Below are 27386 nucleotides of genomic sequence, written 5' to 3' on the forward strand. Positions count from 1 at the left end.
TGCCCCTGGGACATCTCCACTTGGAGGCGCCAGAGGCCGTCATACGCAACACAATAATCGTCAAAGCATAATAATGACAATAACCAATAACAAAATCTCTTACTTTGTGCCATACATTCTTCTAAGCATTTCACGTTTACTCACTGAGCCTTCCTAGCAACACCAGGAGGTGGGTGCTTTTGTTATCACACCCATTTTACAGATGAGGAAACTGAAGCCTAGAGAGGTTGAAAGAGTCCAATCTCCTAAACACTATAGTCTGGTTCTTCTCAAAACCACTGTTGGCCTAACCTACCCTCTTCATCCTCCTCCACTACTCTCTAGCTCCAGGACTATCACCCTGGTCCAGTCAGCCACCAGTCTTATTGATTCTACTCCCCATTAGCTCACCCTATAGGCCCCCATCACCTCTTTCCTGACTGATCTGTTTCTAGCTTGTTCCCAACTCAAGCATCCTGGCTTTCTAAAATGTAAATGTGGATGATCTCAACTCCCTGATAATTTTCCTCAATGTTTCCCTCTGGCATCAAGATAAAATCAACATGCTTTAAGGGGATTTTCAAAGACCTGGGGCTCACTTCCCCTTCCCCTACTCCTTCATTGCTCAGACCTCATCTCTTGCCACTTTCCACCTCCCACTCTGCTTTCCATCACTAACCTTGCTACACAAACAGACTCTTCTGTGTCTTGCCTCATCTATATTTGGCTAACTTTTCAGAAGCCTGCTCCCTCGTAGTCTACTGACTTCAGTTGCCTTGAAGACTCAGCTCAAGTTTCATCTCCTCCAGGAAGCCACCGTGGAAACTCATACCTCCCCAGCCTGGATATTGGGCTTTTTGTAGTCTCTGAGCTTCTCCTCTCATAGCAGTGATCTTGCTTACACATATGCCTTCTCCACTTACTCCAGGGCTGAGACTTTGTGGCTTATGTTTTCTACCTCAAGTAGCAGAGGACTTGTACAATCAACCTCCAATTAGGCTTGTTGTATAAATGACAGAGCCTTGGTGGTGCAGTGATTAAAACCCAGCTGCTAACCAAAAAAGCTGGCAGTTCAAATCCACCAGCTGCTTCTTGGAAGCCCTGTGAGGCAGTTCTACTCTGTCCTCTAGGTTCACTATGAGTCAGAATCAACTTTATGACAATAGATTTTTTTTTTTTTTGGTATAAATGATGAATAAATGAGTGAATGAATTAACAAGTATCCATTCTGTGCTCCTCCTAAGGACCGGGTGCCTGACTCCTCGACTCAGAGGCTTCCAGGTCAGAAGCAGAGCGCTCTCACTAGGGTCTCCATGAGGGTTCTGGCCCCATCCCAGTATCTGCCTCTTCCTCCTCCCCAGACTGACTAAAGTTTCAAGGTCAAGGGGAGCCTTCTGCCTGTACAAGGAGGAAATCTGGGAGAAAGGGAGCTGGGCAGAGGATTTGCATCCACCCAAGTTTAGAGTGACCAGCAAGAAAGGCAAACCAAGTCATCTCTGTTTAGAAAGACTCCCAAATTGGGAAGGTGTGGGCTGCCAGGCCCCCTTCTCTGCTCATTTTAATCACTTTCTCCGCCCTTAAACTCTGAGTTATGCTGACGACTTTCCTGCCTGCCTCTGGCCTCCTGACTGCCTCTCTGCTCACTTGCTTCCTCAATGTCTTGGTCCAGCTATTCTCCCAGTGGCCCTGGAGCTTGGAGCCCCATGCCTGACCTGCCAGTCATGACCAGAATAGTTGTCCTTCTGCTGATGGGTAAGTTGGGCCCTGAAAAAAGGGGGACTGGGAGATGATTAGGGTCCAGGTAGAGAGAGAGAAGGAGATACACATTTTAGACTCAAAAATTAGGGGAAGACTGGTACATAGGGTTAGGGATTTGGAGTTTGTGGAGGGAGGGGATATTAGAGAACCAATTTTATGAGAGTTCAAGATGCCAGAAGAGAAGTTGCCTGTACAATCCAGAGATTTAAAAAATAGACAGAACAAGTCTACCTGTGCTCTATCTACAGGGTCCCTTTGTCCACAAATTTTCCTGCACTCTCCCTCATAGGAGCCTCAGGAGTACTGGTGGGAAAGGATTATCTTTAGAGCTTGGGTGTCACTCTGTGGGAATGGAGAACTGAACACTATGGGGAGGCTAGTGGGTGAAGAGCTGTCTCTGAACTATCTGAAGGAGAGAAGGGGGTCAGAGGGAGGCCTCAGCATGGGAGTCGAGAAGACAAGGAGACTCTGGATATTGGGCTTGGAGGGGACACTGGGGATCTGGGGGCCTGGGAGATGGAGCCAGGAGATCCAAGGCTAGAAGAATACTCTTCTCCAGAACTTCTATTTCTGCCCTCCTCAGCCTTACCTTCGTCTCTCTGCTTCAACTTGGACACGGACAAGCCAAAAGTCTTCCACATGGACAGTGCTGGGTTTGGACACAGTGTGGTCCAGTATGATGACTCCTGGTGAGGACTGGCAGTGACTGACCTCTGGCTTTCACAAGCTCCTCTGCCTGCCCAGGGGTTCTTTCCTTCCCCATCTGCCTCACCTCATTTGCAAACTTTCTTCTCTGTCTGATGTGGCAACTCCCCCAAGGTTATGAGTATTTGGACAGAAAATAGGAGCTGTCTTGCCATCGCAATAATCATACTTCACATTTATTGAACCCTTACTAAGGGCCAGGCATTGTGCCAAGCATGTTATATGTAGACACTGCTTTAATTCTCATATCAACACTTTGAGGTAGGAATCATTCATCCAAAAAATACCTGTTGAGTGCCTACATGTGCCAGACACTGTATCAGGAGCTGAGCATAGAGCAAAAAATAAAAATCACAATTTTCTCCCCATGTGGAGCTTCAATTGTTATTTTCAGAGATATGAAGTAAACTTGCCAAGTGGCAGTCTGGCTCCAGACTCCACACTCTTAAATGAGATGTTCCACATCTCCCCACAGGGTGGTGGTTGGAGCCCCCCAAGAGATAAAGGTTGCCAACCAAACAGGTGGTCTCTACCAATGTGCCTACAGCATGGACAAGTGTGAGCCCCTTCCCCTGCCGGGTGAGTCACTGTCCCTTTCTGGGTCCAGGTCTGGGGGCCTACGGGAGGCCAGGGGTCCAGCTTCCCAGCTTCATCTCTGTCTGCAGACACTTCATCCTCAGACAGGTCTGGTGATCCCATCAAGTGTTCCCTGCCCATCGCACCTCTACACCACCACAACTCTGCCAATACCTGGGAACTCCCTTGGCTGTTCAGACCACCTTGTCTTTCACAGCTGAGGTGACTCTAGTTCTCTCTGTGCTCCTGAGGGTGACCATGTACATATCTGTCCTGTTAGTCCCCCCAGAGTTTGTGAACATGTCCCTGGGCCTGTCCTTGGCAGCCACCACCAACCCCGCTCAGCTGTTGGTGAGTTGCTTTGGTCACAAGAGGGTCTTGAGGGGAAGAGTGGGGATTTGGAGCTGCTGAGGCAGGGGCTCTTGGGGAAGGTGGATGCATTGGAATGGGAAGGAAGCAGGGACAGTCTCTCCTACTGGTCCTTTCTTTCCCCAGGCCTGTGGCCCCACTGTGTACCATGTGTGCAAGGGAAACATATATTTGACTGGGTTCTGCTTCCTGCTAACCTCCCCCTCCCAGCATGTCCAGAGGCTCCCGGCAGCCCTGCAGGGTGAGTATTCTTGGCCTTTGTGTCCTGTGAGGAGCCTGCACATATCCAAATGAGAGTGTGGTGGGGCCAGAGACACTCTTGCCAGAGTGGATAAGAAAGGAGGTATTTGGGAAAAACTATTTACTGGATGATGTAGTGAGTGGTTCCAAACAAGGGCTGGTGAGCCACTGCTTGCTTTCACACCCTGTTCCTTACCATCTCTCTGTGAGACCTCTCCTGTGATCTTATGCCCTCTGAGCCTTAGTCTCTTTGTCTGTCAGATGGGGATGATAATGAGTAATAATGCACCCAACACTGTGAGAGTAACATAAGATGATCCATGGCCAGGGTTCAGCACGGTGCTTGGCAGGCAGTGAGGGTTCAATAAATGCCAGCTGCTAGTATTTTTAGAGAGAAGGGGGATTTTCTTTTTGACCATGTGCAGCAAGCTGAGAAAGAGAGGGGAGGACTCAAGGCAGTTTGTACAGTGTGTATGTGTGCACGCATGTGTGCTGGTGTAGGTTGAAGCATAGGGCCTGGCTTCCTTGATGGGTCCCTGGGGGGCAAGATGGAACAGTGAGCTTTTTAGACCCAATCTATGGCCAACTGAGGCCCCTGGGGAGACTGACAATTGATCACTGAACAGGGTGCCCCTGTCAACACATCCTAGGACCAGACTTCACCCCACAGGTCCTCGTTCCCAGCAGAACACCCAGAACATCTACTTTTGGTGGTGTGAGGACTCCAGGGAAAAAAGGGGAAGCTGGGAGTAGGAATGAAACAGGGCGTCCTCTTAGTGAGCTGTAAGAGCTTCTCTTCTGAGGAGAGATACTGCTTTCATCCAGGAAGGGAGTTGTTGTTAGGTACTGCGGAGTCAGCTCCCATTCACAGCAAACCTATGAACAACAGAACAAAACCCTGCTGAGTCCTGTGTTATCCTCACAATTGTTGCTATGCTTGAGCCCATCGTTTCAGTCACTTCCTCAATCTATCTTGTTGAGGGTCTTCCTCTTTTTCACTGACCCCCACTTTACCAAGGACAATATCCTTGTCCAGGGACTGGTCCCTCCTGATAACATGTCCAAAGTACATGAGACAAAATCTCGCCATCCTCACTTCCAAGGAGCATTCTGGCTGTACTTCCAAGACAGATTGGTTTGTTCTTCTGGCTGTTCAATATTCTTCACCAACACTATAATTCAAATGCATCAATTCTTCTTTGGTCTTCCAACACTTTAAAGAGGTCTTTTGCAGCAGATTTGCCCACTGCAATACATCGTTTGATTTCTTGCCTGCTGCTTCCATAGGCATTGATTGTGGATCCAAGTAAAACGAAATCCTTGACAACTTCAATATTTTCTCCATTTATCATGACATTGCTTATTGGTCCAGTTGGGAGGATTTTGTTTTCTTTCTTTTTTCCATTAAAAATTATTTTATTCAAACTATATTTTCCAAAAAAGAGGGTCCTGTGTTAGTCATCTTTGAAAGTTTTCATACCATTTCAGAACCACATTTGCTGGAATGAGTATTTCAGATGGACTATGTGTCATCTGGGCCTGAAAGACTGTAAATGACAAAGTAAAATAGTAAAAATCGTCCAACCTCTTTTATGTGAACCGAGTGAATGAATCAGCTGAGGATACAGCAGCATTTCCTACAAGAGTCTGCTGAGCAAGTAAAAAACAAATTTATCCTCTGCCACTTGCTGTTCAGCTGTTTGCATCAGCCTCCAGCCACCAAGCAGCCAAACATGGTGACAGCAGCTACCCTGAGCAGGCAGGTACCCAAAGCTGGATTTTCATTTTCTTTATGTTGAGGTGTAATCCATACTGAAGCCTGTAGTCTTTGATCATGAGTAAGCACTTCAAGTCTTCCTCACTTTCAGCAAGGAAGGTTGTGTCGTCTGCATGGTGCAGGTTGTTAATGAGTCTTCCTCCAATCCGGACGCCCCGTTCTTCTTCATATAGTCCTGCTTCTTGGATTATTAGCGCAGCATTCAAATTGAATAAGTACGGTGAAAATATACAGTCCTGACACACACCTTTCATGATTTTAAACCACACAGTATCCCCTTGTTCTGTTTGAATGACTGCCTCTTGGTCTGTGTACAGGTTCCTGATGAACACAAATAGGTGTTCTTGAATTCCCATTTTTGGCCATGTTGTCCATAATTTGTTATGATCCACACGGTCGAATGCCTTTGGATAGGCAATGAAACATGGGTAAACATCTTCCTGGCATTCTCTGCTTTCAGCCAGGATTCCCCTAACATCAGCAATGGTATCCCTCATCCCTTCTCCTCTTCTGAATCCGGCTTGAATTTCCAGCAGTTTCCTGTCAATGTACTGCTGAAATTGCTTTTGAATTACCTTCAGCAAAATTTTACTTGTGTGTGGTATTAATGAAATCTTTCAATAATTTCCACATTGTGTTGGATCACCTTTCTTTGGAATGGGCATGAATATGGATCTCTTCCAGTCGGTTGGTGAGGTAGCTGTCTTCCAAATGTCTTGGCATAGACAAGTGAGCACTTTCAGGCCTGCATCCATTTGTTGAAACACCTCAGTTGGTATTCTGTCAATTCCTCGAGCCTTGTTTTTTGCCAATGCCTTCAATGCAGCTTGGACTTCTTCTTTCAGTACCGTTGGTTCTTGATCATATGCTACCTCTTGAAATGGTTGAAAGTTGACCAATTCTTTTTGGTACAGTGACTCTGTGAAGGAGTATGAGCTTGCATATAAGCTGGGAACAGAAGAGGGTCAGCATGTGGATGTTGCCAGAAGGGGCATTAAAAGTATTTAACAAAAGTACAGTTCAGCACTGACCAATGAGGACAGACACTGGCCTGGGCCCTGAGCAGGGTTCTTTCATTGAGGGATGGGGACATTGTGAGAAGAGGTGAGGTAGATGTCAAGGGGAGAGGGTGAGGGTACCAAAATGGAAGGAGAAAGTATTAAGCTTTTTACCATCAAGACTGGAAGAATTTTCACTTTTTAACGAACCAGGCTGCTCCACAGGTGTGAGCAGGTGAATGACAGTTGTAGTCTGTATAAGAGACTTTGGGAGACTGAAGGTCTCTATTCTAGGCAAGGGGAGTAGGAAGCCTTGCCTCCTCACAAGGAGAGGACCCAGGGTGCAGGGCCAGACTGGGGTGGGGGGTTTGTGTTGAGGGAATGGGTTCTTGTGGCCAGGAGGCTGAGATCCTGGGCTCTGAGGAGTGTCCCTTGGAGAGTCACTCCTGCCTCCTTCCACAGAGTGCCCAAGGCACGAACAGGACATCTTGTTCCTGATTGATGGCTCAGGCAGCATCACCCCAGATGATTTTGAGAGAATGATGAACTTCGTGAAGGCTGTGATGAGCCAGTTCCAGAGACCCAGTACCCAGGTGTGCCCTCAGGGGAGGGAAGGCAAGTTTGCAGAGCATTGCTGTGAGGAGCATTACTGAGAGGAGGGGCATTGCTGGAAGGGCTTTGTTGGGAGAATCATTGGGGGTTCTAGTGAAGAGCCTCTGCTCCCACCCATACTACCATATGGCTTTTACAGTTCTCCCTGATGCAGTTTGCCAACAGTTTCAACATACATTTTACTTTCCACAACTTCGCACACAGCTCCGACCCACAAGCCTTGTTGAATGGTGTGAAACAGCTGAAAGGGTTGACTTACACAGCCTCAGCCATCCAAATAGCCACGTGAGTTCTGCCTTCTCTAGGCGCTTCCCCAAAGCATGTGAATCTACTTTTCGACCTCATCTGTCTCTATGAGAAAGAGACAGCGGGGACTGAAATTCAGCCTCGTCTCTTCTCACCAAACTGAGTGCCTCTAAGTGGGATCGCGGCCTCCCAGAAGAAGGGGCACCTCCTTCTAGTTATTACAAGGGCACCTGAGGCTAGCAGTAGTTCTGTTCACAGGCCTCTGGACCTTCTTCTTCCCTGACAGAAATGTTATGTTCAGTCCCCAAAAAGGGGCCCGTGAGAATGCCACCAAGATCCTCATAATCATTACTGATGGGCAGAAAGAAGGTGACTACCTGGACTATAAGCATGTCATCCCTAGGGCTGAGGCAGCAGGCATTATTCGCTACGCCATTGGGGTAGGAATTGGGGATGCCCTCTCACCACTTCCTCCCGTTGCTTCCTCTCTAAGCAACTTCCCTTTCAAGGACAGAAATCCCAGCTCTCTCCTCTCCTACTGCCTTCAGGATAAAACCTCTGTCCCAGCTCTCGGACTCACAATGCTTTTGCCTAAATTTCTTGATCCTGCCTGTTTCTTTTTTTTTTCTCATCTGTATACTGGGTGGCATAATATCGTCCTTGCAGGGTTATTGGAGGGTGTCAGTGCCCAGCATGGAGTAGGCATATTACATTTATTATTATTTATAATTGTTGGCCTTTGCTGGGGACAGGTAGGATCGGCTTTTCAAAAGCCACAATCCAAGAAAGAATTAAAAGTCATTGCATCGAAGCCCTCCCAGGAATATATATTTCAAGTGGAGAACTTTGATGCTTTGAGAGACATTCAAAACCAACTGAAGGAGAAGATCTTTGCCATTGAGGGTAAGTCAGAGATGGAGCTACTTGCTTTGGAAACCCTCACCCATAAATGCTTGCCTTCCTTTAACTTAGACCCCAATGTCATAGGCACTAACCCCTCCCTGTAGGTTTTAAAGTCCAGCATTAGGTCCTTCCAAAGCTGAGGTGTTCATCTTGGGCCCTTCAAGGCCCATCTTTCCCCCCGGGGCCCAAGTATCCTGCCTTCCCCTAGGTACGCAGTCCACAAGTACTACTTCCTTTGAATTTGAGATGTCCCAGGAGGGCTTCAGTGCTGTGTTCACACCTGTGAGTTGGGCCTCTTTCAGGCCAATCATGGGGTATAAGGGAAATGAGGAAGGAGGGAGGAAGAAGGCAAGGGTGAGTGTCTGAATGAATCCAGGGCAGGCATTTTGGGGTGGAATGGGCTCTATTTATCCTCCCAGTCTGCTCAGCCCTGGAATCCTTTCCTCCCAGGATGGACCAGTTCTGGGGGCTGTAGGGAGCTTCAGCTGGTCTGGAGGTGCCTTCCTGTACCACCCAAATATGAGCCGCACCTTTATCAACATGTCTCAGGAGAATGTGAGCATGAGTGACTCTTATCTGGGTGAGAAAAGGCTGGAGCTAGGGGAAGGGGAACAGTATGGGAAGGTGAGCTGCCTGGGAAGGGCAGAAACCCCAGAGGAAGGGAGGACAAGCAAAGTCCTGGACCTCTCAGGTTACTCCGCTGAGTTGGCCATTTGGAAGGGGGTACAGAGCCTGGTCCTGGGTGCCCCCCGCCACCAGCACATGGGAAAGGTTGTCATCTTCATCCAGAAGTTGATGCGATGGATACTGAAGGCCGAAGTCACAGGGACCCAGGTTATGTATGAGGGAAGCTGGGATGGGATGTGAGGGTGGGCAGGGGGATTTGGAGCTTATGGTGGGAAGATTTTGGTGCCTGGGGAGTGGCAGGACCTGGCCGAGAAGGAGGTGTCTGTCGGATGGGCAGACAGGGTGACTTCAGGCTCTGCCCTCCAGATCGGCTCCTACTTTGGGGCCTCCCTTTGCTCCGTGGATGTGGACAGAGGCGGCAGCACTGACCTGGTCCTCATTGGGGCCCCTCATTACTACCAGCAGACCCGGGGGGGCCAGGTGTCTGTTTGCCCCTTGCCCCAAGGGGTAAGTGATTGATGGGGCCTGGGCTGGGTGGGTCCCAGGTTAGAGGTGCAGAGGTTGCCCCACTTGGGGCCTGACACTGATTTTTTTCAGCAGCAGGCCAAGTGGCAGTGTCAGGCTGTTCTCCGCGGGGAGCAGGGCCATCCTTGGGGCCGCTTTGGGGCAGCCCTGACAGTGCTAGGGGATGTGAATGGAGACAAGCTGACAGATGTGGCCATTGGAGCGCCGGGGGAGCAGGAGAACCGGGGTGCTGTCTATGTATTTCATGGAGCATCAGGAGTGGGCATCAGCCCCTCCTATAGCCAGGTGAGTCCTGGTCACGGTTCTTGTTACTATAACCGTTTTCTCCTTGCTTCTCCGTCCTTCCAAATTGCCACCTGGAAAATCCTCCTCTTCTACCTCATCTGACTTCTCTTGCCAAGCAATGGGCACCTAAAAGGCAACAGGAAAAATCTTCGACGTGATAAATTGACATTGACTCGTACATATCCTACTTTTATGGGGACTTGATACTTGAATGTGTTCTCCACCAGGCCTTTTAATCTCTCCAGCAGCTTTATAAGTTGCATAGGCCAGGCATTAGCAAAACCCATTTTACAGATGAAATATGAGATATGGAGAAGAAAAGTGACTTGACTTGTCCAGGGTTATATAGCCAATCAGGAACTGTGATGACTCCTAACTCAGTGCTTGGTCTCTTGGTGGCTCCCTGTTATCCACCAGTTTAGGTCTGGCTGCCTCAGTCTGCCTGTCCCCTCACTCATTCATCCTCCCAGATGCTACATTACTTTATTCCCTTCCTGCCATCAGCAATCCTATCATGTGCCCATCTAGGCAGGACCCTCCCACCAAATGGGCAGGGTTCTTCAAACAGGGAGGACTACTTCCCTTGGCAAAAGTCAAGGAAGCCCTGATGATTGAAAAATAAGCAGAGGACCATCACTGAGGATCAAATTGTCTATAGAAGAACCCTGATCAAAAGGGGGAAAATGTGGAAGAGAATTTGAAATTCTAATGGAGTCCAGACTTTCTGGAGCCATTGAGGCTAGACGAATCCCTGAAACTATTGCCCTGAGAAAATCTTTAAACTTAAACCTAAAACCAAAGCTATCCCCGGAAGTTTTCTTTAAACCAAACAGTAGTTTAGCTTAATTAATCAAGAATGTCTGCCTTTAGCATTATGCTCTTTTAAGAACTACCCCTACGGGATCAAAATGATTCTTTCCTACCTGAAAGAATAGATAGGAAACTTAGGGGGAAATGAGTTTATATTAATGAGGGAGAAACAATTCAGAAAAGGAGGGTGAGAAATGTTGCACAACTTGAAGAATGTAATCAACGTCACTGAATTGTAATGTAGAAGGTATTGAATTGGTGTATATGTTCTGCTGTGTATATTCTCAACAACGACAAAGAATAAAACAAATTATTTAAAAGAATAAGGCAAAGATCAGAATATTTTTAAAGAAGATATACAAATGGCTAATAAGCACATGAAAAGATGCTCAAAATCATTAGTTATCAAGAAATGCAAATCAAAACCACAGTGGGCTACCACTCACACCCACTAGGATGGCTATAACAAATAAATAAATAAAAAGATAGATAATAATAAGTGTTAGTGTGAATGCGGAGGAAACCAAACATTCACACATTGCTAGTGGGAACGTAAAATTGTGCAGCCACTTTAGAAAACAGCCTGGCAGTTTCTCAAAAAATTATCCATAAAGTAACCATAAAAAAACAAAACCAACCTCACTGTCGTGGTGTCAATTCCGACTCATAGCGACCCTATAGGACAGAGTAGAATTGCCCCATAGGGTTTCCAAGGAGTGCCTGGCGGATTTGAACTGCCAACCTCTTGGTTAAGAGCCATAGCACTTAACCACTACACCACCAGGGTTTCCAAAGTAACCACATGACCCATTAATTCCACTCTTAGATATGTGTCCAACAGGAATGAAAACATGTCTCCTCACACAAAGTTGCCCATAGATGTTCATAGCAGCATTATTCATAATAGCCAAAATGTGGAAACAACCCAAATGTCCATCAACTGATGAACTGATGAACGAATAAATAAAATGTGGTATATCCATACATAAAAAGGAATGACATACTGCTACGTGCTATAACATGGATGAATCTTGAAAACACTGAGCTAAGTGGAAGAAGCCAGTCACAAAAGACTACATATGCCAATCACAAAAGACTGCATATTGTATGGCTCCACTTCTATGAAATGACTAGAACAGGCAAATCTGTAGAGATAGAAAATAGATGAGTGCTTGCGCAGTGGTTAAGAGATACTGCTGCTAACCAAAAGGTCAGCAGTTTGAATCCACCGGCTGCTCCTTGGAAGCCCTATGTGGCAGTTCTACTCTGTCTTACAGGGTTGTTATGAGTCGGGACCCACTAGATATCAAAGGGTTAAAACTGAGGGGAGGGGGAAATGCAGGGAATAAAGAGTGACTGCTAAAGGTTATGGAGTTTCTTTTGGGGTGATGGAAATGTTCTAAAATTGATTGTGGTTATAGTTCACAACTGTATGAGCATATTAAAAACCACTGGGTTGTATATTTTAAAAGGGTGTATTGTATGGTGCGTGAATACCACTTGAAACTTAGCAAAAAAAAAGTCAGGGAAGCTGACAGGAAGTTCTGTCAATTACTGGCTGTGTGATCTTGGTCAGGTTACCTCTCTAGGCCTCAGTTTTCTCATCTCTAAATTGATGATGATAATAGAATCACTGGGCTACTGCTGTAAGGATTAAATGAGTTACTACTTAGAACAGTGCCTGGCACGTACTAGTAGTACAATCTATTATTACTATTATTTTTACCACAGGCTTTTTTTTTTTATTGTGCTTTACATGAAAGTTTATAAATCAAGTCGGTCTGTCATACAAAAATTTATATACACCTTGCTATGTATTCCTAGTTATTCTCCTCCTAATTAGACAGCACAGTCCTTCTCTCCACCCTGTATTCCCCATGAACATTCGGTCAGCTTCTGTCCCCCTCTGCCTTCTCATCTCCCCTCCAGATATGAGCTGCCCACATAGACTCATGTGTCCACTTGGGCCAAGAAGCTCACTCCTCACCAATATCATTTTCTGTCTTATAGTCCAGTCCAATCCCTGTGTGAAGAGTTGGCTTCGGGAATGGTTCCAGTCTTGGGCTAACAAAGGATCCGGGGACCATGACCTACGGGGTTCCTCTAGTCTCAGTCAGACCATTAAGTCTGGTCTTTTTACTAGAATTTGAGGTCTGCATCTCACTGTTCTCCTACTCCATCAGGGATTCTGTGTTATGTTCCCTGTCAGGGCAGTCATCGGTGGTAGCCAGGCACCATCTAGTTCTTCTGGTCTCAGGCTGATGTAGTCTCTGATTTATGTAGCCCTTTCTGTCTCTTGGGATCATCTCTACTTTTGGTGTTCTTCATTCTCCTTTGCTCCAGGTGGGTTGAGAACAATTGATGCTTCTTATATGGCGGCTTGCTAGCTTATAAGACCCCAGATGCCACTCACCAAAGTGGGATGCAGAATGTTTTCTTAATAGCTTTTATTATGCCAGTCGACCTAGTTGTCCCTTAAAACCATGGTCCCCAGGCCCCTGCCCCTGCTACTCTGGCCTTTGAAGTGTTCGGTTTATTCAGGGAACTTCTTTGCATTGGTTTAGCCCAGTTGTGCTGACCTTTCCTGTATTGTGTGTTGTCTTTCACTTCACCTAAAACAGTTCTTGTCTACTATCTAATTAGAGAATACCCCTCTCCCTTCCTCCCTCCTCATCCTCATAACCATCAAAGAATATTTTCTTCAGTTTAAACTGTTTCTTCAGTTCTTATAATAGTGGTCTCATACAATATCTGTCCTTTTGCAACTGACTAATTTCACTCAGCATGATGCCTTCCAGATTCCTCCATGTTATGAAATGTTCCAAGGATTCATCATTGTTATTTATTGATGTGTAGTATTCCATTGTATGATGGGTAGTATTCCATTGTGTGAATAAACCACAATTTTTTTTTTACCCATTCATCCATTGATGGGCACCTTGATTGCTTCCACATTTTTGCTATTGTAAATAGTGCTACAATGAACATGGCTGTGCATGTATCTGTTCATGTAAAGGCTCTTATTTCTCTAGGATATATTCCAAGGAGTGGGATTGCTGGATCGTATGATAGTTCTATTTCTGGCTTTTTAAGGAAGCACCAAATTGATTTCCAAAGTGGTTGTATCATTTTATGTTCTGGTCAGAAGTATATAAGAGTTCCAGTCTCTCCATAATCTCTCCAACATTTATTATTTTGTGTTTTTTGGATTAATGCCAGCCTTGTTGGAGTGAGGTGGTATCTCATTGTAGTTTTGATTTGCATTTCTCTAACGGCTAATGATCGTGAGCATTTCCTCATGTATCTGTTAGCTGCCTGAATGTCTTCTTTGGTGAAGTGCCTGTTCATATCCTTTGTTCATTTTTTAATTGGGTTATTTGTCTTTTTGTTGTTGAGTTTTTGCAGTATCACATAGATTTTAGAGCTCAGACGCTGATCGGAAATGTCATAGCAAAAAACCTTTTCCCGGTCTGTAGGTAATCTTTTTACTCTTTTGGTGAAATCTTTGGATGAGCGTAGGTGTTTGATTTTTAGGTGCTTCCGGTTATCTAGTTTCTCTTCTGGTGTTTGTGCATTGTTTGTAACATTTTGTATACTATTTATACCATGTATTAGGGCTCCTAGCATTGCCTCTTTTTTTTATTCCATGATCTTTATCGTTTCAGATTTTATATTTATGTCTTTTGTCCACTTTGAGTTCTTTTTTGTGCATGATGTGAGGTATGAGTCTTGTTTCATTTTTTTGTAGTTGGATATCCAGTTATGCCGGCACCATTTGTTAAACAGACTATCTTTTCCCCATTTAACTGACTTTGGGTCTTTGTCAAATATTAGCTGCTTGTATGTGGATGAATTTATGTCTGGATTCTCAATTCTGTTCCTTTGGTCTGTGTATTTGTTGTTGTACCAGTACCAGGCTGTTTTGACTACTGTGGTGGTATATGTTCTAAAATCAGGAAGTGTGAGGCCTCCCAGTTTGTTCTTCTTTTTCAGGAATGCTTTACTTATCCAGGGCCTCTTTCCCTTTTGTATGAAGTGTGTGATTTGTTTCTCCATTTCATTAAAAAATGTCATTGTAATTTGGATCAGAATTGCATTGTATCTATAGATCACTTTTGGTAGAATAGACATTTTTACAATGTTGAGTCTTCCTATCCATGAGCAAGGTGTGTTTTTCCACTTATGTAGGTCTCTTTTGGTTTCTTGCAGTAGTGTCTTGTAGTTTTCTTTGTATAGATCTTTCATGTCTCTGGTTAGATTTATTCCTAAGTATTTTATTTTCTTGGGGGCTACTGTAAATGGTGTTGATTTGGTGATTTCCTCTTCAACATTCTCTTTGTTGGTGTAGAGGAATCCAACTGATTTTTGTAGGTTTATCTTGTATCCTGACACTGCTGAACTCTCCTATTAGTTTCAGTAGTTTTTTGAGGATTCCTTAGGGTTTTCTGTGTATAAGATCATGTTATCTGCAAATAGAGATACTTTTACTTCCTCCTTATCAATCTGGATCAGCCTTTATTTCTTTATCTAGCCTAATTGCTCTAACTAGGATCTCCAGCACAATGTTGAATAAGAGTGGTGATAAAGGGCATCCTTGTCTGTTTCCCGTTGTCAAGGGGAATGCTTTCAGAAGCTCTCCAAGCTGTTGGCTTTGTATAAATGCCCTTTATTATGTTGAAGAATTTTCCTTCTATTCTTATTTTGCTGAGAGTTATTTTTTTTATCATGAATGTGTGTTGGACTTTGTCAGATGCCTTTTCAAAATCAGTTCATAAGATCTTGTGGTTCTTGTCTTTTGTTTTATTTATATGATGCATTATATTGATTATTTTTCTAATAAATTGAACTGTCCCTGCATACCTGGTACGAATCCTACTTGGTCATGAGGAATTATTTTTTTGACACGTTGTTGAATTCTGTTGGCTAGAATTTTGTTGAGGATTTTTGTATCTAAGTTTATGAGGGACATAGGTTTGTAATTTTCTTTTTTTGTGGTGTCTTTGCCTGGTTTTGATATCAGGGATATGCTGGCCCACAAGTCGTTTTTAAGCGTTTGCTGTTGTTAGGTGGTCTCACATTGATTCTGACTCATAACGACCCAGTGTGAAGGAGTAGAACTGTCCCATAAGGTTTTCTTGTTTGTAATCTTTACAGGGGCAGATAGCCAAGTCTTTCTTCCCGGGAGCTGCTGGGGAGGTTCGAATCACTGACCTTTTGGTTAGCAGCCTAGTGCTTAACGGTTGAGCAACCAGGGTCTCCGGTTATTGTTATCATTATTATTAATACAGCTTAACAACTGAAGGCACTTTAGGAAGAGGGTGAAAGGCCTTGTTGAAAACAACAAGGGCCCACATGTCATGAAGGGAGCCCTGGTATAGTGGTGATTTGCTCAGCTGCTAACCAAAAGGTCAGCAGTTCCAACCCACCATCCAGTCTGTGGGAGAAAGATGTGGCAGTTTGCGTCTGTAAAGATTTGCAGCCTTGGGAGCCCTGTGGGGCAATTCTACGCTGTCCTATAGGGTTGCTATCATTCAGAATCAACTCCACGGGAAACAACAACACATGTCATGGAAACTGTATTCAGTTCACACCAACTTGTTGAACCTCTTTTGCTTCAGCGACTTAGAGGTATATCTGCTTAGATGCTTGATTGCAGAGATCACTTGCTTTATACCCATTAGGCCTGATTCAAAGAGGAGGCCTTTCTGGGTTCACTGGCCCTACCGTGATTTTTTCCTTCTTCCCACCTCATCACATAGTCCATCACATACTTGATTTGCATACTATACACCAAATGTGAGGCTATGGTCATGATATTAGCTTTCCTGGGCGTGAAGACCCTGGTGTTGTCCACTTGGCTCCGTTTGTGTTATTTCTATTCCAACCCCCTCCCCTTTCCTTTCTAGACCTCCTTAATAATTGGTAAATTTCTCTTTTTATTTTATTATTAGTATTACTCTTACTGTCTGTTAGTCCCATGGATATCCAGAGGTTAAAGGGTGCATTCTCCAAGGAATTGGAATCTAGAGAGTAATGGGAGTAATAGGGAAAGGATCCACAGGGAAAGCAATTCCAGGAGCATAGGGTTAGGGCATAGGTTCAGCCACTTCCTACCTCCACTTGGTTCTTCCTTGTCCTCTGAAGAGTCAAGGTAGTAAAGGGCAACAAAAAGGCGCCTTGGGCTTGGGGTCAGAGGACCTGATTTCATGTCTGGAGTTGGCCTCTTAGAGGCTGTGTGACCCCTTTCCTGCATCTGCAAAGTGTGGAGTGGGGCTGGATGAGCTCTGATGTCCCTTCCAACCTTAGTAATCATCATAAGAAGTTATTGCCTGTTGATCATATGTCAGGTGCTGTTCTAAGAACTATACGAATGAATTCATTTAATGCTTATAGCTAAACTCTGAGATATTATTAGCACCATGCAAAAGATGAGGGAACTGAAGCATGGCTTATAAATGGAGGAGCCAGAATTTGAACCTGAGACTAACTGAATGAATGAATGACTCTCAAGCCAGGATTTTAAATCTCCTTTTCTTCATTATTCATTAGAAATCTTTCCTTTTTTCCAGTCCTCATTTCCCCACCCCTTGCCCCCCTTTTTATGCATTTGTTGATGACACTTTTTCACCATTTGCCCCTTCTTTCTGTTTCCCACATCTCTTCATCCCTCCTTCTCATTTACTCATTTCTGATTTGTTCCTCTTACTTCCCAACTTGCTTCTTTTTCTGTCCTGGCTAGAGGATCACGGGTTCCCAGCTCTCTCTGGAACTGCAGTATTTTGGGCAGTCGCTGAGTGGGGGTCAGGATCTCACTCAGGATGGACTTGTGGACCTGGCCGTAGGGGCTCGAGGACATGCGCTGCTGTTCAGGTGAGAATGGCTTTCCTCAGGCACTCCCTGTATGGTCCTAGGTCCTGCCTCAGACACCCAGCCCCCTTCTCCCTGTCCCAGGGACCAAAAGCCTATTCAGCACAGTGTTCTGCCCACAGGACCAAGCCTGTGCTCCGGGTGTCAGTGAACATGCACTTCACACCTGCAGAAATTGCAAGGTCCGTGTTTGAGTGTCGGCACCAGGTGACCTCTGCCCAGGCACTGGGTGAAGCCACAGTCTGCCTTCATGTTAACTCAACCTTCAAGAACCAGCTTGGTGAGTCCCCTCCTCTCCAACCTAGGACACCCTGATCCCTTGGAGGCCGCCAGGTCAAGACTTCTGTCTCTTGCCTTGCCCCTTGCCTACCTGAGGAGCTCCTGGCTCTCATCCTTCCTCATACCCTACTTCCCCTACAGGTAACCTGCAGAGCTCTGTGACCTTTGACCTGGCCCTTGACCCTGGCCGCCTGAGTCCCCGTGCCATCTTCAAAGAAACAAAGACTCGGAACCTGACCCAAGTCCAGGACATTGGGCTGGGTCAGCATTGTAAGGCTGTCAAGTTGCTCCTCCTGGTAAGGGCCCTGGGGGTCCTGGGAAAAGAGTGACACGGATGGAGGTGATTCTGAGGCTGGCAGTGGGGTAGGCAGCACACAGGAGCACATTCCAGTCTTCTCTGTGGTCCCAGCTACAGCATAGGGTCTGGCATGGAAGAGGTGCTTAATACATGTGAGCTGAAAGAGTGAGTGAAAGAATGAATGAATGAGGTCATTTGTAACTGCCAGAGAATACATAGCTGGATTTCAGGGAATAAATTTCGGCTGCTTTAGAGAACTATGGGGCTGTGGGCTGGGATTCTTTCTGTCTTTCATTTGTCAAATATTTATCGAGCCACTCCTGTGGAATAGGCTCTGTTCTAGGTGCTGGGGACTCAGTAGTGGATAAGGCAGTCATTGCCCACAGGGAGCTCACAGCCTGGGGTGGGAAGGCCTCAAACTAACAAGTTCCTAGATATAGATGTCAGGTAGTAGTCAATGCTGTGAAGAAAGACAAAGCCAGGGAAGGGAACAGAGAGGGTGTCCGGGAGGCCCCTTGGAGAAGGTAAAGCATGAGTAGACATGAGTGAGCCTAGTGGATCAAGGCAGAAGACATCAAAGGCAAAGATTCTGAGGGGCAAGAATGCATGGCAGATTACTAATAATCACAAACATATATTGAGCACAGGTAGGCATCATTATTGGAAACTCTATGGGGCAGTTCTACTCTGTCCTGTAGTGTTACTATGGGTCAGAATCGACTCGATGGCACTGGGTTTGGTTTTTTTTTTTTTTTTGGTTTAGGCATTATTATCACTCATTTTAAAGATGAGGAGACTGGGACACAGCTAATAACTTCCTGAGGGGCTTTCCTTAACCACTTGCTCTCTTCAATGCCTGTACTTTAGGCCTGTGTGGAGGACTCAGTGACCCCCATCATCTTGAGTCTCAACTTGTCCCTTGTGGGCAAGCCTATTACTTCCTTTGGAGACCTCCAGCCAATGCTGGCCATGGATGCTGAGAGATACTTCACGGCCTCTGTGAGTCCTGGTGTCGGGGTCTCCAGGAAGGAGTTGGGGTGCAGACCCCAAATCTTGGGGGACACCCTTCTTTTTCTCCCTCCCAGCTCCCCTTTGAGAAGAACTGTGGGACTGACCATGTCTGCCAGGATGACCTTGGTATCTCCTTTAGCTTCTTAGGGTGAGACTTAGACCTGCCCTAGTCCCCCTGCTTCCCTTCTGGAATCTGGTGATCCCACCCCTAGTTCTCCCTAATGCTCCTCTTTTATGCTCAGAACCCAAGTATCCTGTCTCCCATCTGTCTCTAACCTCCCCACCCAGACCATTTCTAGCCTCAGTCACTGAACCATCTCCTCCCCCCACCTCAATACCCAGCCTGAAGACCCTGGTGGTCGGGAGTAACCTGGAGCTGAACGTGAAAGTGACAGTGTGGAATGATGGCGAGGACTCCTATGGAACTAAAATTACCTTCTTCTACCCTGCAGGGCTGTCCTATCGACGTGTGACTGGGGTCCAGGTATTCCAGCTTTGGGGAAGGAAGTGGCTGATAGGCTCAGGATCAGTAGAGACTCCTTCAGCTGGGTTCAGAATTCATCCTGGGGCCACCATTGCTTAGCAGCCTCTCATATGCCAAGAAGTCTAGACTGTTCTTGGTTGGTTGGATGTAGTTGTGGTGTCTGGGGCTTGCCAAGGCTCATACTGGCTTCAGTTCTGGGCATTGGACATCAGGAATGAGTTCCCAAGAGGCTACTAATGTGGAAAAAGGACCTTGCCTTAAATTTTTTTGTATTCCTCATCATATCGATATTCTTCTTCTTGAGAAAAACCTATCTCAGCCTTCAAACATTTTAAAACACTGCCCTGTAGAAGAAGGGGTTGAATTTGTTGGTTACTCTAGATGAAGGATTGGCAAACTTTCTATAAAGGACCAGATAGTAAATATTTTCAGCTTTGCTAGCCATTCGGTGTCTGTTGCAGCTGCTCACTCACCACTGCTGTTGAAGTGTGAAAACAGCCGTCAACAGCATGTAAATGAATGAGTATGGCTGGGTTCCAATAAAACTTCTTTTACAAAAACAGGTGGTGGATCGTAGTTTGCTAACTCCTGCTCCAGAAGACAGGACTAGAACTGCAGGGAGTCATAGAGAAACAGATTTTTAACAAAAATTGTATCATGAAAAAATTTAAACATTTACAAAAATAGAGAGTAGTTCAACAAACGCCTCAAAACTTAGTAACCAGATTCAACAGTTATCAGCATTCTGCCACATTTCTTTCATCGTTTTTTTTTTTTTTTCTTTGCTGAAGTATTTTAAAACAAATCCCACAAGTCATGTCACTGCACACCTCCTTATTTCACTCTCTAGCTCTGGACTCAATGCCGGTGTCACATCCAATGAAATGAACAATTCCTTGGTATTAGACCGTAATGAAATTTCCCTATTTGTCTCAAAAATGTGTTTTTACAACTTGTTTATTTGAATCAGGATCTAAGCTGGGTTCCACATCACATCTGGTTATGTCTCATATCCCTTTTAGTCTAATGTTCCTAGTGGGAGCGAATTTTGACTTGATGTATGAAAGAATTCATTGGGAATCAGCAATCTCCTGCTATGTGAGGGGAGGAAGTGCCCTGTTATTGAAAGCACTCCTAGACATGCCCACCAAATGTCAGGTGTGAACTCTTGCTAGATTTTGATTTTTAACGAGTGTAAAATGACATTTTTGGAGACAATCTAGAAAAATCGAATATGACCTGAGTCGTAGCTAATATTAGGGAGCCATTGCTAATGTTGTTGGGTGTAATAGTGGTCTTCTGGTGATGTAAAAAGAAAAAAAAGAATTCTTATCTCTTAGTTATAGACATTGAAGTATTTCTGGATGAATTGATGTCATAGCTGGAATCTGCTTTAAAGTATTCACACACCCAAAAAAGTAGAGAGGAGCTGAATAAAATAAGAGGAGAAGAATGTTGGTAATTTAACCTAGGGGATGGGCACACGAGGGTGAATTTATCTAGTTGCTCTACTTTTGATTATGTTTGAAAATTTCCAGAATAAAAAGCTTTTTTAAAACAGCAATAAATAAAAAACTCTCTAATTAAATTCACATCTGGGATTTCTACACTGGGAGCAAGTTTGATCATATAGTTTCTTAGGATCTTTTTAAAAACATAACCTTAAGGCAGATTCCACAAAACCATGCCACTCCTTAGTAGGGTCTCTTGGAAACACAAACAAATGCTCATCTACCTTTTTTTTCAAACTTGCCCCTTCCTAGACCCAGCTGCACCTCTTCTCCCTGCACCTGACATGTGACAGCGCCCCAGCTGAAAGTCAGGGTCCCCAGAGCACCATCTGCAGCATCAACCACTTCATCTTCCGCGACGGCATCCAGGTCAGACTTGCTTCCTTCCGCCTCCTCTGATCTCCTCCCTCTATTCTGTCTCATCCCTGCCCTTGGCCCACCTCTTCTTCAGATCACCTTTGTGGCCACCTTTGACATCTCCCCCAAGGCCGTGCTGGGAGACCAGCTGCTTCTGGTGGCCAATGTGAGCAGGTGAGTGGGCAGGCCCAGGGGCAGCGCTCCTCTCACCCCAGACTCCTTCTCTGAGGCCCTTCCCAACTGGGCTCCTCTTCTTTCTTTAGTGAGAATAACAGCCCCAGGAGCAGCAATACCACCTTCCAGCAGAAGCTCCCTGTGAAGTATGCTGTCTACACTGTGATCAGCAGGTGCCACATCTTGACCTCAGAAGGGTTCTTCTCTACCACCCTGATTAGGGGGGTGGCTCATACGCCTTCTGCAACAGATGAACATCTGGCTATTTTTAGGTTTTATTATCACCACCTTTTCAATTGGTAGACCAGACCGCTAGCAGTAGTTACTAATTAATCAGTGAGTGTTTATTATGTGCTGGCTGTGATAATAATAATTGTGATATTATTATCATCTTATTCTACATTTAACAGTTCTTAGACAGCTTTCCCAAAAGCTCTAATACTGTCCTGGGTTCCCTAAGAGATATAAGTAGAAGGCATATTCCTGTCTCCAAAGCTCTTACAGCCTTACTGGAGAGTGAGGTTATCCTGATGTAAGCCAGAATCTTCTCAAGTCCTCCCCCATGCTTCTGTACCGTGGAGTGATGGAGGTTCCCAAAACAATGCTAGGGCACCCTGCAAGAGGAGGCCTCAGCTAAGTGCTGAAGGGTCCACAGTCTTGGGCATGGCCAGCTGTGATGCTCAAAGGGGCTCTTGGCATTTGAGTGGGATATTTCTTCTTTGCAAGAAACAGACTTGCACCTTGGAGGACTTTTAGAGTCCCTTGCTCACCAAATGCTAGCAATGCTCCTCATTGTGATCACCCAAACTTCCCTTTTCCAATTCCCATTTGAGAAGGATGGGGAGTGATGATTCGCCTTCCACAGAGTTTGGGTGTCAGGAGGAAGCTGGATATAAGTACAGGGCCTTACAATGCTGCCCAAGAGGATTAGACTTGAGGTGTTTGGCACTAAGGAGCCATTTCAAGACAAGTGTCTGAGCAAAAGAGTGACATCAACGAATACTTCTCTAGCATTTGCCATGTGCCTGTGGTTACTTTCCATAAAATCATTTGACATTCAATAAAGATTTATTGAGCCCCTCATTTATCATGTGTAATCAAAAAACAGACATAAATCTCTGCCCTGTGGCACTTAAATTTGTGATGTATAACAGACCTGTGTAGCTTAGCCTGAGTACACTCCCCTGCCAGTTCCACCCACAAGCCTCATTGAATGTTCTCCTCCTGCCCAGAGTTTCACACACACCTGCACACTTGAGGGCACTCAGCAGCCCAGCCAGATGTATGCTGTCAGCTTGCTTGCTGCAGTGTGCCCTGAGGTTTGCAAACATCCTTGCCAGGGACCCACAGGCAGAGCACACCTATCTAGGCATGAATTGCCCTACAGCTCTGCTGCCCTCTGCAGGTGTGGCTGTATGGGTTGGGGCACACAGAGGGACCCTCAGAGTGAACCTCTGGCATTTTGTGGGGAGTATCTTAGCAGAGAAGGGAAGAGGCTTCAGAGTAAGAATTGGTGGGCTGAAATGTGGATCATGCAGGCAAAGGAGAGGTGCCCAGAGAGCAAGACAAGATGGGGCAGAGGTGGGACCAGCCACTCGTTCTCTAGGCCAGAGCAAGCCAGAGGAGATGTTGTTAAACTGAGGCCTAGTGAAGAGCCAGCTGTTAGGCCTTCCCTCACCTACCAGCTCTAGGCCCAGAAAAGGCAAGGAAACAGGGGCAAAGGATCCCCAGAGAAGGCCTGTGGGAGATCAGAAAGGGGCAGTGTCTGGTAGGCATTTGGTCAATAGTGACAGACTGAGTCTCCCCAAACCTTCGTTGTGTCCTACGTGCCTATCCATCATTCTACATGCCTATGAGGGCCTGAAAAGAAAACTGAGGGCAGGGTCTAGCCCTCAATCCCACAGCGAGTCAGTGGCATGGCCCTCAGCTCCTTCTACTGCATTGCCTGCCCAGCCCCCTTGGCAGTGTCCTCTGTGGGCAGCTTCTGAGAGCACCTGGCACCTAGCTTAAAACCCATTCCTGCTCCCTAAACCCTCTCATAACCCCCAACACAGACACAAGTCTCAACCTAGGTTACCCCAAGGCCCCACTGATTATGTGTCCCATCATACTCCTAGCCAGAACCTCATCAGGAGGTCCCCATGGAACTTCAAATCTATCCATGCCTCTTCTCTCCACAGCCATGAACTATCTACCATGTACGTCAACTTCTCAGCCTCAGAGGAGGAAGAAAGCAGTGTGGTCAAGCATAGATACCAGGCAAGTGGTGGAGACCCAGGATCTAGGGGTGAGGCAGGGGATGGAGATTAGGGAGAAGTGTGGGGTCTGGCTGTGCCCTCATTGCTTTCTGTGCAGGTGAGCAACCTGGGGCAGAGGGACCTGCCTGTCAGAATCAACTTCCGGGTGCCCATGGAGCTGAACCAGATGGCTGTGTGGACAGGGATAGAGGTCCTTCAACCGCAGGTATTAAGGATTGTGTATGGCTCCTCTTCTAATGCCCTTTACCTGGATTCTCTGTGTTCCTCATGAACCCCTGATGTCTCCACTGATATGTTTGTTCTTTGTCTTCTCTTAGAATCTGTCCATTCAGTGCTCTTCAAAGAAAATAATGCCCACAGAATCTGACTTCCTGACCCATATTCAGAAAAATCCTGTGCTGGTAAGAATTGCTTTGCTCTGGCCTCCACTCTAAACCACACACCAGAGGAGTTTAATTACAGGTCTGTGTTACGTTCAGATGGTCACCTGCTCAATAGCCCTCTTGTATTCAGATGTGGCTGCTTCCTTCAAATCAGACAGTTTAACACTGTCTTCTACCTTCAATCCCATCTTTCTCTGGCCTGATGCTACCTTTCTGTCCCTAGGACTGCTCTATTGCCGTCTGCCTGTGCTTCTATTGTGATATCCCCTCCTTTGGCATCCAAAATCAACTTGGCTTCATCCTGAAGGGCAACCTCAGCTTTGGCTGGATCAGCCAGGTGTGTAGAGCCCAACAGCAGAGCCTCTCCCCCAGATTCAGGTGGTACCTGATGTGTCTCTGCCCACCCTAGATCAGGACATTTTTGAATTTTGAGCCTTCCTCAGAGGCAATTCTCCAGCTTTTCCCCTCTCTTTTGCAGACACTGCAGAAGAAGGTGTTTGTTAGGAGTGTGGCTGAAATCACATTCGACAGAAAAATGTATTCCCAGCTTCCAGGACAGGAGGCATTTATGACAGCCCAGGTATTGATTGTATGGTAGACAGTGGCCAGGCTCGTGAAAGGGATCCTGCTGCCTAATTTGTAATTGCTGGGTGGGCATTTGCAAGCCTGGGGGAAGAAGATGAAGGCCTTGAAGCAGGGTTGTGAAAGGAGAGGAACAAACTGGGGGTTGGCAGAGGGGAGGTGCATGTTGCAAGGGTGTGCAGAATCTGGGATAAGAAAATACCTGGTGCTTTCTGATGGGGTCATCTCTACTCCAGATTGAGACAGTACTGGAGAAATATGATGTCTACAACCCAATCTTTCTCATCGTGGGCAGCTCTGTGGGAGGCCTGCTGCTACTGGCTCTCATTGTGGCCACATTGTACAAGGTGAGCATTTTATTCTACCCTTGACACCATCAGCATCAGATCTCACTCTTTCTACAGTGTGGGAACAGCTCACTTTAGAGTCAGGCAAGACTGGGGGCACATCCTTGTTGGGTTACTTAATGTGAGAGGCCCCTTCGCACTCATGACACCATCAGTACCTAATTCTTCCCCACATTTGTACTTTCCTATCCAATTCTCAGGCTTCCTGTAATCTCTCTACCTTTCTTTTTCACCTCTTTATATAAATATATATATTATATAATATTTATATATTATATACATTTATATATATAATATTTATATAAATATATATATTATATATTTCCCTTGATAACTGATTATAATACAAAAACACAGACCTGGGTTTGAATGTCAACACCACTACTGATTCATCCTATGACCATAGGCAAGTGTTTGGTCCACTCTGGGTCTTGGATTCTTAATCTGGAGGTAATCCTATGCAGTTCACAGAATTGTGGTAAAGTCTAAATGACACAATGTGTATAAAGTTTCTAGCACAGTGTGTTGAACATAGTAGGTTTTCCAGAAATGGTGGTCATGTCTAGTCATCTCTTATCCTCTCTTCCACTGGACTTCCTGGTTTTCTTCTTCCTCCTCCTACAGATTGGCTTCTTCAAACGCCAGTACAAGGAAATGATGGAGGAAGCAAATGAAGGGACTTCCCCCCAAAATGGGATATCAAACTCCCTAGTTGACCAATAGCAACTCTTGCTCCTACTTCCTGTTCTCCTTTGGACCTGCTGTCCTCTCAGAGAATTTCTGGTCCTCTTACTCTCAGCTAAGCCAAACCCAAGGGGGAAGAAATATTCCCCATGAAGGAGGTTGGGACCAGGCTGCATTCTCTTTTTAGAAACCTTGCCTGGGAAGGGCCATTCATCTTGTCAAAGCTCCAACTAGAAACTCCCACCACAGAGTCCCTGCTGTGCCCTGCTATGGGTTTTGGCTTGGAATTTCTGCCTAGAAATACATGGACCATAGCCCTAGATCCCAGTCTCCCTCCTTGTACTAGTCACTAGTGATATTTATAAAATAAAGCACTGAACAAACCACTCGTCTTCACGCATCTTCAATGGCTCCCTGTTGCTTTCAGGATAATGTCCGAACTCTCCAGCCTGGTGTTAGAAGTCCAATTTATGCTCTGTGCCTCCGTTCCATCCTTGTTTCCACTAAAATACAGTCAGCATTGGGTCTTAGCTTCATCTTGGAAATCTCAGCCCAGATTTCCCAAACTGAATTGGGAATGAACTGTCTGCACACTGGAACTCATAACCCTGCTTCCCCCACATTAGTCTGCATTGCTGGCTAGCCGGGAAGAGTGTCCCCTCACCAGGGGCATTGCCCCAATGCTACCGTAGCTCAGTCAGTTCCAGGGCCTCTCAGAGGTCAGAAGAGGCTCAGGCTACTTTCTTTCTCTTTTTTTTTTTTTCTGAGGCTCCAAGTATATGAAAACAATGAAAGAATGTCAGAAAATGATTACTAAAAAATGTGCATTTTAAATGTTTGCATTAACAATCTTGTGTGTACATTTTTGGGAAATAAGTCAAAGGTTTAAATTAAGGGTCTTTATGGTTGTGAGTCCTGGACAGTGACCTTGGTCTCTGTCCCCTTACTATAGTGGTGGACCCTGGCCAGCCCTGAAGCCTGGGGCCAGGACAATACAGTTTAACCAGAGTGGTGGCATAAACATCCCTATGTTGAGGGTAACCTGACTTCTTAATCTGCTCACTCCATTCTTAGGGCTGTGGGAAGCTGATGGGGCTGGTGGTGCAGTGGAAACAAAAGGATAGAGAAGGGCTAGCCCGGTGGCTCTTCTCCCAGATGGAGTGAACCAATACACAGGTGTTTCTTACAAACACTGGGATGTGTTAAAGGAGACTTTGGTTATATATGGATAGCGATTGGAGAGCTCTTTGTAATCCCATGTCAGGGACCTGTTGTACCCATTGAGGTGACCACCGATCCCAGCATAAAGCTCATCAATGCCTGGGACTGAGCTGGGGCTCAACACATGACCGACTGTTCCCTGCCCTGGAAAGATCTCACTTTTGCTGCCACCACCAAGGAACTCAGGAAGATGAAAGAGGGAAGCAGTCAATCATGTGGTTTGAGGGAAAGGCAAAGCTGAAAAATATCTCTCCCATCAGCTATCTGCCCTTTGCATTTTGAAGCTTTCAAGTCCCCAAAACCACCAAAACCAAACCCAGTGCCGTCGAGTCAATTCAGGCTCATAGCGACCCTATAGACAGAGTAGAACCACCCCATAGAGTTTCCAGGGAGCACCTGGTGGATTCAAACTGCTGACCCTTTGGTTAGCAGCCGTAGCACTTAACCACTACACCACCAGGATTTCCGCTTTGAGTCCCCAGGAGGACCAATTGCTATGCAGTACCCCTGGGTGAGGCCT

The 27386-nt window shown here is 45.7% G+C and overlaps 1 protein-coding gene across 7 annotated transcripts; it reads left to right on the forward strand.

Moving 5' to 3' along the window:
* Positions 1 to 1615: 1615 nt before the first annotated feature.
* LOC126087208 (integrin alpha-X-like) lies at positions 1616 to 26019 on the forward strand. 7 transcript variants are annotated; one of them, XM_049904421.1, is made up of 30 exons: positions 1616 to 1731; positions 2321 to 2426; positions 2918 to 3021; positions 3299 to 3369; positions 3514 to 3628; positions 6865 to 6995; positions 7154 to 7299; positions 7547 to 7700; positions 8013 to 8163; positions 8372 to 8445; positions 8614 to 8743; positions 8840 to 8997; positions 9157 to 9297; positions 9388 to 9600; positions 17150 to 17280; positions 17400 to 17557; positions 17698 to 17852; positions 18722 to 18853; positions 18940 to 19013; positions 19208 to 19349; positions 21113 to 21229; positions 21312 to 21391; positions 21481 to 21564; positions 23572 to 23650; positions 23747 to 23854; positions 23967 to 24050; positions 24256 to 24369; positions 24511 to 24612; positions 24851 to 24961; positions 25586 to 26019. In XM_049904421.1, exons 1-30 carry the CDS (start codon positions 1635 to 1637, stop codon positions 25682 to 25684), a joined length of 3561 nt encoding a protein of 1186 aa, XP_049760378.1. In that variant the 5' UTR covers positions 1616 to 1634; the 3' UTR covers positions 25685 to 26019. The 7 variants fall into 7 exon arrangements, with proteins under 7 accessions (XP_049760378.1, XP_049760382.1, XP_049760379.1 ...); XM_049904425.1 differs by having other exon boundaries at positions 21481 to 21537; XM_049904422.1 differs by having other exon boundaries at positions 9391 to 9600.
* Positions 26020 to 27386: the final 1367 nt, after the last annotated feature.

Source organism: Elephas maximus, chromosome 12 (genome assembly GCF_024166365.1).
Source record: "Elephas maximus indicus isolate mEleMax1 chromosome 12, mEleMax1 primary haplotype, whole genome shotgun sequence".
Lineage (NCBI taxonomy): Eukaryota > Metazoa > Chordata > Mammalia > Proboscidea > Elephantidae > Elephas > Elephas maximus.

What these genes read in the sequence shown, in the direction of transcription:
- LOC126087208 (XM_049904421.1), top strand. Translation starts at nt 1,635, where the DNA reads ATGTCTTGGTCCAGCTATTCTCCCAGTGGCCCTGGAGCTTGGAGCCCC. An exon ending in TTCAGAAAAATCCTGTGCTG is followed by an intron (nt 24,051 to 24,255) that starts GTAAGAATTGCT and finishes TTCTGTCCCTAG; the next exon opens with GACTGCTCTATTGCCGTCTG. An exon ending in GCTTTGGCTGGATCAGCCAG is followed by an intron (nt 24,370 to 24,510) that starts GTGTGTAGAGCC and finishes TCTCTTTTGCAG; the next exon opens with ACACTGCAGAAGAAGGTGTT.